Below are 15,949 nucleotides of genomic sequence, written 5' to 3'. Positions count from 1 at the left end.
TGTTTCTTATTAACCAGTGCTCCTCACATTCATTGTGGGAGAGAGTTAATAGTCTTCTCAGCAATGTTTAGCTTTCTGATAGTACTGGTATCAAAATATTAAACAATAGTATTATAGTTGGGATAACTTTACTTCTTTAATCTCTGCAGCTTTTTTCTCCTCTGTTCTCGGTTTTGTTTTTGTTCTTTCTGCTTAATAGCAGTTTATCAAATATTTTGGAAGGTCTAAAATTAGCTTTTTACTTATATGATGTGAAATAGCCAGGGTGAACGCTGTACATTTTTCTCTTCTTCATAGATGGTTTATATTAATACAGAAAGTTAACTTTTAAAAAGTTAACTATTGTTCTCTCTAACTATTACAACATGTTTTCCCCCTTTTAAATCAAACTATCAGGAAAGGCTAGAAATACTATACAACCTCTTTATTATTTCTAGCCTTTCCAGGCACTTTGATTTAAAAGGGGGACAACATGTCACAATAGTTAGAGAAACCAATAGTCAACTTTTAAAAAGTTGTTTTTCTGTATTAATATAAACCATCTATGAAGAAGAGAAAAATGAACAGAGTTTCAAGGTTAGGTTCAGATCCTAAATGTCTTGAAGTTTTAAGCTCCTTTCAAATGGAATTGAGTACAGTTTTTTCCCCACAATATTACACATGCATGGCTTACTAATACCCAAACTTCACGTGTCAAATGGGATTTTAGCCACCCACTAAAACCCTTTTTGGAAATTTACACCCAAGTGTCCAAAGTTGACATTACAGCAGTGATTCTTGCAACATATGGCTATTGTTAGCAATATTGATATGGCCTGTTTATAGAAATTATTAATAATGACAATTGGTCGAACATCATCAATTAGAAATATCATTGGCAGGAGCTGAAGAAAAGCTGTTTTCATTCGCTGCCTGGAAAAGGGATGTTCATTTCATATGTACCTCAATAGAAGGGCATGTAAAGCTGTGAAACTGGGGCTACTAAAAGATGCTAATAGTCTTTTTTTCTCTCTGAGGCTGTTTTATCCACGGGAGCTTTGTAAACTTGTATTTGAATTCGACTTTCTGTGACAATTAAAACTTCCTTTCTCTTTGGTTAGCGGCTTAGTACCCTTGCATAATGCCTGTTCATATGGACACTATGAGGTGGCCGAGCTATTGGTGAGGCATGGGGCCTCTGTCAATGTGGCAGACCTGTGGAAATTTACCCCGCTGCATGAAGCAGCAGCAAAAGGAAAATATGAAATCTGCAAGCTGCTTTTAAAAGTAAGTTATTTACAGTTACCAAATGTATTTTTAAATGTGTGTTCTGTTACATTTAAGATCTGAAACAAAGATCATTTTATTATTTTTCAGTAAATTAATTTGAATCCATTTTCATCTTAAATTTTACTGTGATATCTGGCGCTTTCTATATTGAATGTAAAGTCATTTGAAGTGCCTTTCAGAACATGTTCACTTTATTAAAATTCATCAGTACAGATGACTTTTCAAGACAATGGTTTAATTTATTCTGAAATATTCCTCTAATACATTCAATAATGTCAGTTAAATAACATTTACTTCATACAAACGGAAACAAATGGAATTAGTTTAAGGATACAAAAAAATGAACTTTTACTTGTGGAATAGTTGCTACAATTGAATAAACTTTCATTGATATTTGTGCAAGTGTACAGAATACAGCAATAATTTAAATGTGGTCTTTAGAAAATATCTTATGTATGAGAAAATCCTCAGAGGAAATGTAAATTAAGATAGTTTGGAAGAAGCACGATAATCAGCAGGAGTGCTCAAGCTAGCAGCCCCTGCTTTAAACAAAAACCCTTAATGAGAATGTTTAAAATAAGCTTGACAAAATTGCAAGAAATTATTAGGAAAATTAACCCCACACATTGTTTTCATCATAGGCGTTTATATACTTTTTTTAAAAGGTAGGCAGTTGTCAGGCTCTCTTCACCCCTTTTTACATGGTTGCTGCTTAGCCAAGCTATTCCTACTCAATCTTGTTAATTTTTCTGAGGACTTTTTCACTTTGATGGAGGACCACCACAGCAATTTAAAAACCTGCTGCAGTAGAACCCACAAGCTCTCCCTCACAGAGGTCCCAGGGCTGTGCTTGTTGAGGGTCCCTAAAGCGACATCTGATTACAGAAGTTATCTCAAACTCTCAAATGCACTTTTCTTTTATCAGCACTGGAGTGCTCTGCAGCCCAGGATCGTTCCAGTGTGGGATTAGCCGTTCTTGCACTCAACCTCAAAGGATCCTCAACAAAAGTCGGTTCCTTAATAGACACATCACAGAAGACTTAGAAGCACTCCCTAAGGTCCCTAGGAGGTTGAGGTTATAATACCTGTTGTAAATCAGACTTCTGCATCCAAGAGCTAAAAGGCTCCAGTGACACACCCTTAAAATTGGCACTGTAGGTCTTTAAATCTGTTGGTCCTGGGTACATTTGAGACGATTTCCTTGAGCCTTGTACTGGTTGGTATTTGTGCTCGTAGCCCGCTGGTTACGAAGGGTTTCTGCTGCTCTGACTGGCAATAATGCCTTTGTTTTGGTGTGCGCTGGGATGCGGAATGTGCATCCTCCTGAAATCTCCCTTACTTTGTTCCGCTCCGCTTGAATTTAAAAATATTAAAAATAAAGTTGTTTTTTCAAATGTATTTTTGGGAGGCGTGCTGTTGGCCTTATCTCATGTGACCTTCTCTTCCATTACCTTGCTTTGAACTGCATCCTCTCTTTTGCTTCTCTGTGCTTGTAGGTAAAGAGGGCTGTCTTTGTGTTCCTTAATTTTTGTCTGTCTCTCATTAGCATTCTCCCTGTCTGTTTCTATATGGCCCTATCAGCATATATCTGAGCCCATGGATGCGTGTTTTGTTGTCCTCCAGAAGGAGAAAAGTTCCACTTTGAAACCTTTCACATTAGGGATCTAGAGGTGTAATTTTCAGAAGACTGCAATAGACATTTTAAACAATGTGCCACAGAGAACACTCTCTCCGAAAGCTGCTTGGATGCATTAGAGCCAATCTCTGCCCGCTTCTTCCATTCACATCCTTACTCTATACTCCTGTCTAACAGACACAGCCTTGGAAGCAGGAGAGTGGTAAGCCCCCCCCCCCCCCCCCCATTGCCCACCTTAGCTAACAGCAGGGCTGTTTCACTGGTGCTAACAACTGTTAGACTGCTCTGAACATTGCTGTACAACACAGTGGGTAACATGTTGGCAGTTGCCAGCACCTTGTCTATTGCAACTCTCCCACTGTTATGACACCACAGGAACTGCACCATTGTTAGCAATGGTGGGAAAGTTAAGGGGAGCTAACCTTTGGTAAAAACGTTCCCTTATGTAGATTCACATTTCTCTCCTGAATCTCGGCTTTGCTACATTATTGCCATTAACAATGGTGCAACTCACTAAGTTGTAGTGATGCAATGCGTCCCTGTGGGCCATCCTCTTCTGAGTGCTCCATTGCACTGCATCAACATTCAGCACTCCTCCTTCTCTTCCAGGACCAGCACACTGGGTACCTATTCCACAGGGCCCAGATGTAGAGGTTTGTGGGAATAGTAATCCCCAGTGAGAGAAACTGTACTAAAAACTTTTAAATGTGAATTGTAGAAATCAGCATTTTGCATTGTATAAAAATATATACTTCAGTTTTGGAACAAGAAAGCCTTTATGTGGCAGTGCAGCAGCTTGTAAAGCACAAAACTCAGGAGCTGCAGTAGCTCAGAACAGAATTATCAGGGTATAGGAGGAAACCTGCACAACCTGCAGAGTGGAATTGCAAAGGGGTTACAGGAGCATTGTCAGATTGTACAGAAGTGCCTTTACAACACCAGTGCTTTTAGATTATGCTAGCACTGCAACTGTGAAGAATGACCACATGCAGAATACAGCTGGGATGAGCCTTGCTCCAAGCAGCTGCCTTTACAATGATGCAGTTGCAAAACTCGTGAACCATGGCAAGCTGTGTAATGTATAGGTGCAAGAAGTTACAAGTGCAGTGTACGTTTACAGCACCACAGTCCTCTAGTATAGACAAGGCTCTTCAGACCTGTAAGGTTGCTTTGTAGATTAGCAGTTTGGGTTTAGGTTTCGTAATGTCTATTCTGTACAGTGGGTATCCACTAAAGTACATGGCTGTTAATTCATGAAAATGGATTGCCAAAATCTCACTAGCTTTGAGAGCATTCCCAGTGCTATGCTGCAGAATGCAGTCCATGAACTGACATACCTATGTATTGCACTCATGTATTTGTGGCAATAACATGTAGAATTGTTATTTGCAGCATGGAGCAGATCCAACAAAAAAGAACAGAGATGGTAACACTCCTCTAGATCTGGTGAAAGAAGGAGACACAGATATACAGGACTTGCTGCGGGGAGACGCTGCCTTGCTAGATGCTGCCAAAAAAGGTTGTCTGGCAAGAGTGCAGAAGCTGTGTACACCAGACAATATCAATTGCAGAGACACCCAAGGAAGAAATTCAACACCATTACATCTTGCAGGTAAGCAATTTACCAGAGCTTCTAGACTCTCTTATCACAGTTATGCAATGGAATCAACAAAAAACAGAGCATGTTATAAGGAACTGACATAGTAATAGTTTCACAGCAAATTGCCTTGGTTACTAGGCCAGCTGTCTAGACGTATTACAGGAAGACAGTAGCTTGCAAAAGAGGTGCTTTTGAACTCCAAAAATAAAATAGTTTTAGCTTTCCCACCTTCCCAGTTTTTCTGTTAGTTCTACTGATACTCTGTTTTCTTTTCTCTTTTTGTAGCTGGGTATAATAACCTGGAAGTAGCTGAATACCTTCTAGAGCATGGTGCTGACGTTAATGCTCAAGACAAAGGAGGACTAATCCCCTTACATAATGCAGCATCCTATGGGGTAAGTATAAGCATTTATACTTGTGATTTACAGTGCTAAGCTTCTCGTAATTTTGTAATATTTTTAGTACACAAAGTAGGGGGAAGTCTTTCAAGTGGTTGCATCTAAAGCAAATTATTGCGACAGACTGTCTTATCTGGAGCGAAGTTTGGCCTCCGTAGCCATGAGGGAATTATTGGTCCAAGTCACTACGATATCTTACTCCCACGGGTCTCAGTGGCTTTCATAAAAAAGCCCAGAATTTGACTAGAAGGGGGATGCAGTTGGTACTACTGTATATAGGGTCACTTACAGAAACTTTGGAGAACCAGTGAAACAGTTGCTATTATGGCAACCAAAACGTTTGTAGCAAGTTGGCATAATGTTTGGCACCTCTTGTTTTTAACCAAAGAAATTTCTCCTGCAGTTGTAGAAATAGGCAAAGATTCAGATGGTGATTAAGAGTTTGAGTGGGAAGGAAGAGAGAGCAGTGTCTGTGGATCAAGCACAAGTTCATTGTGGAGCAGCATTATTAGGATGAGTAGTCTGTTAGTGATCTCCCTTCCTTCCCACCCTCACAAAGCAGCATTAACATATAGAGAATCAAGCATCTTTATGTGCAGTATCTGCACAGATGTAAGATGGACCTTTCCCTAAAACGCTACATGCCACTTTATCTTGTGGGTGATTGCAGAAGGAAATCTATTACAAGCAATTGCGTGAAGTCCGTTCTTGAAAGAATCCCAGGTAGATGAAAGACTACATACATGACACTAAGTTAATGCCGGATTTGTTTGCCTCTTCTAGTTGTGTTTTCCTCTGCTTCCTCCCATTATTGTAAATGCAATTTCAGCAACTAGAACACTGACAAAAATGACTGCACTGGAGATCAGAGGGGAAATGGCTTGAATGCGGTAATTGAGTCCAAAATTGTTTTCACATTTATACCAAAATGCAAGTTACCAAATTGTATATATTTAGTGGTGCTGTTGTGATGCTGTATTTTATGCCTCAGTTTGTCAGTGGTTATTTCAGATACTGTACCAGATATGTTGCAATATGTGGGTATGATGAGAAGGATTAACAATGGAATGCAAGCCTCTAATCTGATTCTTCCTTTTGCTAAGGATCATTTGAAGTTGTTAACATTATTTGAATATTTAAGTCTTGTGCTGCAGGTGTTTTTTTCAAACTTCAGTAAACTAGCTCTTTTCCATCTTTGCAGAACAATCCATCACAGCTCAGTACTTTTTATACGTCTTCGAGGTCAATCCTTCGCTTTTAATGTACACATTTTATATAGTTAAACTACAGGTTATTTATCACATTTGTTAGCCTTGCGTTTCATTTACTGTGTTTTGTCACAGCTGTATAGGATAGTTCTTTTAAATGCTTAAGAACTGAGCAGTACTTAACCCTTGCTGTTTGTTGCTCCCTCAGACATTTTGTCAGCAAATTTAACAAGTTTGGTTTCTCCAATAGCTAAACAGTAAATCTTACATAAAGAAGGCAGCAGGAAAAAAGGATACCAGAGACAGAGCTGGTTTTTTTATATGCCTTTGACAGCTCTTGCCTCTCCCATTTACAGATGTCCACAGTCTCTGATTTAGTGTTGTATTAGAAAACTTGGTTTTAAAAGTGGGATAGAAGGGAGAAAAGTGCCAGCCTCCCACAGTTACACAAAGATGTTTCATTTTTAGTCAGTATAAAATATTTATCTAGCCAAGAAGGTCTGATAACCATGGAAGGAGAACTGGGAACTCTCTCCATGTTTTTCAGGGAGTGGTAGTGAGTGGCAATATGCTTTGTCAAAAGTCTAATGACCTTGAAGTAAAATGAACAGAAATTGGGGGAGAGAGTCTTAGAGAGCCTTGAACTGACCATGGATTCCAAATGAAAATAAGTGTTGCGATTTCCATCTTGCTCTTCATGCAGAGGGCTACAAGCTTACCCCTCGCTGACACCCACAACTTCAGTATCAAGTGTTTTAATCTGCTGAAAGGGAAATTGGAGGGTATTTGGAATAGAAAATTGCCAATAATTGTTTCACACTAATAATCACTTTAAGAAATCATAATTCCAGTCTAATTCAGTGTCCCCTCTTCTGCGTGGCTAATGAGAGTTGTGTTCAATATTCTTTCATCATCTTTTTTTTAAATTGTTCTCCTTATTGTATATTAGCCATCGGCACCTCTTAATTTCAGTGACATGGCATAGATCAGCTGTGAAGGGCGGAATACTTGGTTGCTCCTGAATTTTTATCTAATATAGTCAACGTTTTGTAACTCCTTCGTTAAAACTTGCTTTTCCTTTAGTTCCCCCATCTTCATGTTGGATATACCCTGTTTGTTTACCACATAATTAGGTAGTGTCTTTTATACTATGTGGCAGAAAAGTATGGGAAATACCAATTGCTCTGCAAGTTCAGAAGGGGAGAAGTGAGGTTAGCCATCTTTTAAACCAATATTTCTTGAGCGATAAAGCCAAGCCTTTTTGCGAGAGGTTGGTAGCTACTTAAAAAAAAAAAAAACGTAGGGAAAGATAAAATCTGTCAGTGTCATGAATCTCTGGGTTTGGGTCTGTGCTGACTATTTCAAACAAGTTTTCATACTTCAATCTGCTGGGTTTTTTAGCTGAGTATACTGCTTTTGCCTTTATGCAATGATAAACCAGTTAGTAAAAACACTCATAGGAAGGTGGTACAGGGAGTAATTTTTCCCTATAATTTGTTTCCTTTTCTTCTGTTTTAATTTGGATGATGATTGAGCAGGGGGTTGGACTAGATGACCTCCTGAGGTCCCTTCCAACCCTGATATTCTATGATTCTATGATTTTAAATGGTTTATAGTTGTAAGGGTGGGGTACAGAAGCAAATTACATGTCTGTTAAAATGTCACATCCGTAGCCTATGGAAATAAATGTAGATGAGGGAAACTGTACCAGCATCACTTTGGTTCAAAGTATTTTTTGTAGCTCATTGTACCAAATAATGAAATAAATGCTCAAGGGCCAGGTTTTCAAACTGGTTCGTTTCAACCGGGTTCAGCTGCAACTGAATCCAACCACCTTTTTAGGAGCCCAAATGGGAGTATTTCTTAAAATGTGGCCAAAAGTCACTAAGCTGCACTAGCTGACACTGTATAAACGGCAGTAGTTTGAACACAGAAAATAATAATGCTTCTCTTCCCCGGGTTTTCTTATTTTGTATATTTTATTGTAAATCGGTATTCTGTAGATCCTTAACCGTTTGCTTTCTAACATTGGGTGTAAGTCAATGAACTGCTAAGCAGAACGAAAACAGCAGATGAAACGTGTTCCTTTATCCCTGTTCATACATATTTAAAATCTATGTCAGGCCATACAAGCTACAGCAATCTGAAGAAAGATGGTACTTGTTCCGTTTGTCAGTATCTGGAATGTTCTTCCAGCTCCCAGGGACTTCACAGTGGTATCTGAGCTCCAGAAATAATAAAACCAGTTCAGGAGTGGACACGCTTACTTTCCTCAGCAAAGTCCCCGTCCTACAAACACTTACACACTGGATATCAGGGATATCACACACTTACAGTAAAGCACATTTGTAAGTATGTGCAGGATCAGGGTCTGAAAATGTAAAGAATTCTTCTTAGAATAAGATAATGCAAATCTAAAACTCCACATAATTATCCCTTTCTGTAACATCAACCAAAGAAAATCACCTAATCTCATTATTCTGGAGCTGAACTGCTTAATAGCTTATATACAGTACAGCTAAACTACATGATTAAATGCAATCCAAAGCGACTCGCACAACTGATTCCTTTGAGCGAATTGGGAAGTTGGGGTTTCCTTAGCACTTTCATATTTAGAGAAACGTAGTTTATTCAGCTAACAAAATATGGCCTTGTGCTGCCTTATGCGGCTTTGAAATCACAAAGCTAAGTCAGGAAGAGGAAAGAATGTCCATCATTGTTCGTATGCCCATTGCTGATGGGAAAGTTTTTCAGTCTTTGACTGGAGGGAAAGTTGTTGTGACCTAGGCAGGTGAGTTGCAGAGGTGGGTGTAAATAAAGGGAGGGGAAATGAAGAGGATCTCTGAATATCCATATTATCTCTGCATAAAAGAAATGAAGATGTGACTTAACAATACTACATCGTATGGCCTCTACATTGCTGTACCCTGTAGCAGCTACTCTGTACTTTAATGATAAAAGTATTGGGTTTTTTTCAGCATGTGGATATAGCAGCGCTCTTGATTAAATACAGCACATGTGTAAATGCAACAGATAAATGGGCATTCACACCGTTGCATGAAGCAGCACAAAAAGGAAGGACACAGCTATGTGCTCTGCTACTAGCTCATGGAGCAGATCCAACCATGAAGAACCAAGAGGGTCAAACGCCTTTAGATCTGGCAACAGTAAGTTCATATTGCAAAGCATCAGAAACTGTTATAAAGAATTTGCTTTATGTATTAAATGACACTCAGTGCCTCCACTGTGCCAGTGGTCCTCAGCCTTCTCCATCCTGAGATTTGGGAAGGGTAGGGTGGTCAGGACTTCTTTACGTCCATGCACAACACCTCTGTTGGCAGCAAGCCCATGCACAAATCGTAGGATGAGATTCTAGTATCTTAGTTAAGGTTTAAAATACCAGTTTAATTCCCAGCACTTTAATTTTACCCAGACTGAATCTTTCCACCTGAAATGTCACGGATGTGAGCTTTAGCCAGCACACACTTTGTTTATTTGAATCCTTTCAGGGAAATAGATCAGACTTTGAGGAAGTATGAGTGTTCCAAAAAGGGTATTCTCAGTTCTTAAATAATTTCTTAACCCTTTTTAGGCACAACATAACTCCAAAACAATGTGACTAGAATGACCCAGAACCTCCAAACTTCTTGTTAGCTGTAGGTCTTCCTGAATACGTGTCTTTGACTAGTTGGGTTTTGTTAGTGGCAGGATTAGTTAAAAATAGTTTCCACATATCTTATAGGGCACACAGAGTTTATGAATTCCAGGTGACCCCATTATTGATGGTTGCTATGTGGGGAGTGGCACACAGAGAACTGGAAAGTAGAGAAGTTTGGAATAGACAGGGGAGGGAGTAGGAGAGTTTGAGCCACAGTAGGGGGTGAGGAGGCTGGGCTGGGGAAGAAAACAGACTCATGGAGTGGTCTAGACATCATTCCCCAAATAAATCCACTTTACATGTTCCCCCTGCACCTCCACACATGTTGCTGTCCCGTGACTCTGAAAAGGACTTTAGGGATCATTGTGGAAGCCAGCTGAACATCAGTTCCTAGTGCAATCTTATGGCTAAGAGGGCTAATGCAGTGCTTGGATTTATAAACAGGAGAGCATCAAGTCAGAGTAAGGAGGTGCTCTTACTTTGTACACCGCATTAGTGAGACCATCACTGGATATTGTGTCCACATTTATTTTAAAATGTTGAAAAATTGGAGCGAGTTCAGAAAAGAGCTACAAGAAGTATTTGAGATCTGGACAGCCTGACTTACAGTGAGAGACTTAAGAAGCTCAATTAAGTTTTTCCACGAGAAGGTCAAGAGGTGACTTGACCATGCTCTACAAGTATCCGCATGGGGAAGAGATTTCTGAGAGGAGAGATCTCGTCAATTTAGCAGCAAGGGCATAATGACATCCAATGGCTGCAAGCTAAAACTAGACAAATTCAGACGATGAATAAGATACAGGCTTTTTGTAAAAGTGAGGTAAATTAACCTTTGGAACAGTTTACCAAAGTAAATGGTAGATTCCTCATCTTTCAGAGTCTTTACAGTCAAGACTGGATGTCTTCCTATGGGCTTATCTAAAGGGACATTTAGTTTGCAGCAAGCTAAAAGTTCCCTAGTGCTCTCTGATCTCTTCCTGTTTCAAACCAGGAACTTTTAGTGCACAGCAGCACTAAACTTTTAGTCCACAGACACTTAATGCACAACAATTTAGTGCAGGATAGACTAACACCCCAGCTTGCTGCAAACTTTGGCTATGGTGGGAGGGATAGCTCAGTGGTTTGAGCATTGGCCTGCTAAACCCAGGGTTGTGAGTTCAATCCTTAAGGGGGCCATTTAGGGATCTGGGGCAAAAATTGGGGATTGGTCCTGCTTTGAGCAGAGGGTTGGACTAGATGACCTCCTGAGGTTCCTTCCAACCCTGAGATTCTATGATATGTCTACACTTGGAGCTACTGGTGTGATTCCCAGCTTGTGCAGACACAGTCACACTAACCCATATCCAGCTAACACTCTAAAAATAGTAGTGTAGCCACGGTTGTGCGGCAGCAGTGAGCAATGACAAAGGCTCGCCATCTCAAGTATGTACCTGTGGGGTCTCAGCAGGTTTGTACTGGGGACTGCTGGTGTGTGTTAGCCTGCTGTGCACTGAGTGTCCATGTGGACCCTGATGACTGTGCACTAAAAATTCTGTATGGCACTTTGATTTATGCTGCTTTGAAATGGGAGTATATTAAAGCACACTAGTGAACTTCTAGTGCGCGGCCACAGGCTCCATGTGGACAATTGCTGTGAACTAAGGCTATGACTACACTACAGCCTATGTTGTCATAATTTATGGTGCTATGGGGTGTGAATAAACCACCCCACTGAGCGACATAAGTTACAGCGACAGCTGCCAATGTGGGCAGCGCTATGTTGGCAGGATATACTCTACTGCTGACAGCTACCGCTGCTCAAGGGGGCTGGCATAGCTAAGCTGACGGGAGAGCTCTCTGCCGTCGGTTTAGGGCGGCTACATTAGAGAGCTTACAGCAGCACCACTGCAAGCTCTATAATGTTTAGACAAGCCCTAAAATTGGTTCTCTCGCTCAACCAGCAGTTACAGGATTGAAGAAGGAATTACATGGTGGAATTGTCTGATCTGCTATGCAGGTCTGATGAGATTATTATACTGGTCTTTTCCGGCCTTAAAATCTATAAAATCACACTGCCATGAGGAAAAAATGTAATTAACTCTCTGACATATAATAGAAAATAGACCTGGTCTTAAAAAGTTGTGTTAAGTGGGTGCAATTTTTGCTTTTTTTTTTTTTTTTTTTTTTTTTTTTTTTTCAAAATGAATGACCTATGAGAGGATTAAATTTATGTTATGAGATTGTTGGGGGGTTTTACTTAGATGGGGACTGGGAATAAGGTTATCCACTGCATGTATTTTTTTCCTTCCTTAATAAATGAATAGATGGTGATTTTAATGAAAATAAAGCCCTATGTGAATGTGCTTTCTGTCTTTCAGGCTGATGATATCAGAGCTTTGCTGATAGATGCAATGCCTCCAGAAGCCTTGCCTACCTGTTTTAAACCTCAGGCAACCGTAGTTAGTGCCTCTCTAATCTCACCAGCATCTACTCCCTCCTGTCTCTCTGCGGCCAGCAGCATTGATAACCTTACAGGGCCTCTGGCAGAACTAGCAGTGGGAGGAGCATCAAATGCTGGGGATGGAGCAGCAGGAACAGAAAGGAAAGAAGGAGAAGGTAATTTTTCTGCTGGGTAAGGTTCCTGTGCAAAAATACAATAAGAAGGTGCTTAGCATTGCATTCTGCCTTACTTGATCCTGAAGATGTTGAATATAAAAAATACTCCCATCTCAAAGAAATGTGAATTTCTCTATTTCTCCTGTTTTCTTCCTCTGCTCTTTGGGTGACTGTTCCTCTTAGTTATCTTTTCGTTCATGATTAGCTCAGAATCCAAAGGCAAGGGTCACTGACTAAATGCACAGATTTCCGCTGTTGCTGCTGGACAAAAATTCTGATGGGTATAATTGTGATTTGGGGAAACACGATGGCTGAGATGAGGGGGTTGTTAAAGTTTTAATCCTTTGATTAATATTTGAAATACAAGCTGTCCATCAGCATCTGAAAGATGGTATAGCAAAAATGCATCCATCTTCATCTGTATTCCTGTGTAACTTGCTGTCCTGTTTTACTGAAATCAGATGTTTCTGTTTTAAGCGGTTGTTTTTAATGTGTATTTAACATTCAGTTTTTACTGAGCTTTTGTACAGTCTAAGGTAGATTATTTGGCTGAGGACTATAGAGAGCTGTGTTTTGAGACTGAGGACAAGCTGAGATTATGCTGGATGATGAATATCTTCTACATTGATCTGTTTCTTTCATTATAGTCGCTGGTCTTGACATGAATATCAGCCAGTTCCTGAAAAGCCTTGGGCTTGAACACCTGCGGGATATCTTTGAAACAGAACAGGTAATGAGTGAGCCTCATGTATGGTGCACTTGTATGTTCATTTATAGGGAATACAATAAATACTCAAGCAAATTTTGATTGCATCTGTTATTTCCTAACTTTTTTTAAATGACTGTTTAACATCTGTGAAAAACAAAAATAACAAAGGAAACTACAAATGAGTCATCTAGTACCTTAAAGTGAGGTTCTACTCAGAAAAAGACTGAATAAATGGCATCACAGTTATTTGAGGCTGGTATCGAGTTTGCTCAGTTTACAAGTAAAATATTTTTTTTCCCAACTGCCAGTTCTGCAAATTCATCCCGGGATCTGAGTCACGATTGGTCCTTTGGTCTTGAGCATTATTACCAATAAAGGTTTTGCAGGACAAATTAGACCCTAAGCTACACGTGTCCTTTCCCATTCATAAACTCTTGAAGGTTTTTTACAAGGAAGAGGGAGAAAAATGGTTCTCCTTAACCTCTGAGGATAGGACAAGAAGCAATGGGCTTAAATTATAGCAAGGACCATTTAGGTTGGACATTAGGAAAAACTTCCTGTCAGGGTGATTAAGCACTGGAATAAATTGCCTAGGGAGGTTGTGAAATCTCCATCATTGGAGATTTTTAAGATCAGGTTAGATAAACACCTCTCAGGGATGGTCTGGATCAGTGGTTCTCAACCGTTCCAGACTACTGTACCCCTTTCAGGAGGCTGATTTGTCTTGCGTACCCCAAGTGTTACCTCACTTAAAAACTACAAAAGTGTCACAGAACACTCTTACTGAAAAATTTCTTACTTTCTCATTGTTACCATATAATTATAAAATAAATCGCCACCCCCAGATTGAGAAACACTGATGTAGTATATAGAGCAGTATAAACAAGTCATTGTCTGTATGAAATTGTAGTTTGTACTGACATTGCTAGTACTTTTCATGTAGCCTGTTGTAAAACTAGGCAAATATATTGATGAGCTGATGGACCCCCTGGAAGATCTGTGTACTCCCAGGGGTACACACATCCCTGGTGAAGAACCACTGGTCTAGATAATATTTAGTCTTGCCATGAGTGCCGGGGACAGGACTAGATGACCTCTGGAGGTCCCTTCCAGTCCTACAATTCTGTGATGCCTGAGCAAGCCTGTTGCATTGAACGGAGTTATTTAAGTTATCCCACAGTATTCTTGCCAGCAAGTTAAAGATGTATGGGCTATAAGGTGGATAGAAAGCTGGCTAGATTGTCGGGCTCAACCGGTAGTGATCAATGGCTCCATGTCTAGTTGGCAGCTGGTATCAAGTGGAGTGCCCCAAGGGTCAGTCCTGGGGCCAGTTTTGTTCAATATCTTCATAAATGATCTGGAGGATGGTGTGGATTGCACCCTCAGCAAGTTTGCAGATGACACTAAACTGGGAGGAGAGGTAAATACTCTGGAGGGTAGGGATAGGATACAGAGGGACCTAGATACATTGGAGGATTGGGCCAAAAGAAATCTGATGAAGTTCAACAAGGACAAGTGCAGAGTCCTGCACTTAGGACGGAAGAATCCCATGCACCGCTACAGACTAGGGACCGAATGGCTCGGCAGCACTTCTGCAGAAAAGGACCTAGGGGTTACAGTGGATGAGAAGCTGGATATGAGTCAACAGTGTGCCCTTGTTGCCAAGAAGGCCAATGGCAATTTGGGATGTATAAGTAGGGGCATTGCCAGCAGATCGATGGACGTGATCGTTCCCCTCTATTCGACACTGGTGAGGCCTCATCTGGAGTACTGTGTCCAGTTTTGGGCCCCACACTACAAGAAGGATGTGGAAAAATTGGAAAGAGTCCAGCAGAGGGCAACAAAAATGATTAGGGGACTGGAACACATGACTTATGAGGAGAGGCTGAGGGAACTGGGAATGTTTAGTCTACGGAAGAGAAGAATGAGGGGGGATTTGATAGCTGCTTTCAACTACCTGAAAGGGGGTTCCAAAGAGGATGGCTCTAGACTGTTCTCAGTGGTAACAGATGACAGAACAAGGAGTAATGGTCTCAAGTTGCAGTGGGGGAGATTTAGGTTGGATATTAGGAAAAAAAATTTCACTAGGAGGGTGGTGAAACACTGGAATGGGTTCCCTAGGGAGGTGGTGGAATCTCCTTCCTTAGAAGTTTTTAAGGTCAGGCTTGACAAAGCCCAGGCTGGGATGATTTAATTGGGGATCAGTCCTGCTTTGAGCAGGGGGTTGGACTAGATGACCTCCTGAGGTCCCTTCCAACCCTGATAGTCTATGATTCTATGAAGTGAAAGTGATTAGAACTTAGTAAACAATGCAGTTAATGGGCAAGGCAGAAGAGAAACTACTTTACCCAGGCCTTGTCTACGCTAGAGAATTTCAGGAAATAGTTTCCTACTGCAAACAAGGTTATAATCTTAGCTGTTTTAGGTGTGTAGGGCTAAAGACTAAATAGTGGGGGAAAAGTATGTTACCAGTTACTCTGGATATGCAAAATGTATTGTAAGAAGTTACCATGTTTATGGTCAGTTTTTGGAAGAGAATAGCATTTGAATGTACTTGTGAATTCTTTTTCTGAACAGCTTCTTGGACAAACACATAATTTACTAGTATGAACTAAGATATAATGTGAGGCGAGGGAGAAATAAGACATATCAAACCGTAGCCGTAAGTCAGGGAACAAACACTTTAAACATAATGTGTTGGTTATGAAAATTCTCCAGACTATTGTATAAAGTGTTAAGAGTTGTCCTTTGCTTCCCAATTCCTGTAGATATGACAGTTTTTCTTTAGTTTTCATTGACATTATATATACTACTTCTTCACTTCAGCATGAATTGTAATATTTCTTGGCTACCTTTTTCTTCTTACCTAGGAGAAG

At 40.3% G+C, this 15,949-nt stretch overlaps 1 protein-coding gene across 1 annotated transcript in view; it reads left to right on the top strand.

Annotated features, from left to right (window-relative positions):
- TNKS (tankyrase) overlaps window positions 1-15,949 on the top strand; it is a 278,738-nt gene that overhangs the window by 234,891 nt on the left and 27,898 nt on the right. Inside the window, exons 15-20 of the mRNA XM_074950255.1 lie at window positions 1,101-1,266; window positions 4,298-4,517; window positions 4,791-4,900; window positions 9,090-9,278; window positions 12,127-12,364; window positions 13,012-13,094. Coding sequence (XP_074806356.1) covers window positions 1,101-1,266; window positions 4,298-4,517; window positions 4,791-4,900; window positions 9,090-9,278; window positions 12,127-12,364; window positions 13,012-13,094 — 1,006 coding nt within the window. The remainder of the gene's footprint in view (window positions 1-1,100; window positions 1,267-4,297; window positions 4,518-4,790; window positions 4,901-9,089; window positions 9,279-12,126; window positions 12,365-13,011; window positions 13,095-15,949) is intronic.

The sequence above is a fragment of the Natator depressus genome, chromosome 4 (genome assembly GCF_965152275.1).
Source record: "Natator depressus isolate rNatDep1 chromosome 4, rNatDep2.hap1, whole genome shotgun sequence".
In the NCBI taxonomy this organism is placed as follows: Eukaryota; Metazoa; Chordata; order Testudines; family Cheloniidae; genus Natator; species Natator depressus.
The sequence above is the reverse complement of the archived record's forward strand: the minus strand, read 5'-3'. Positions and strand labels throughout refer to the sequence as shown.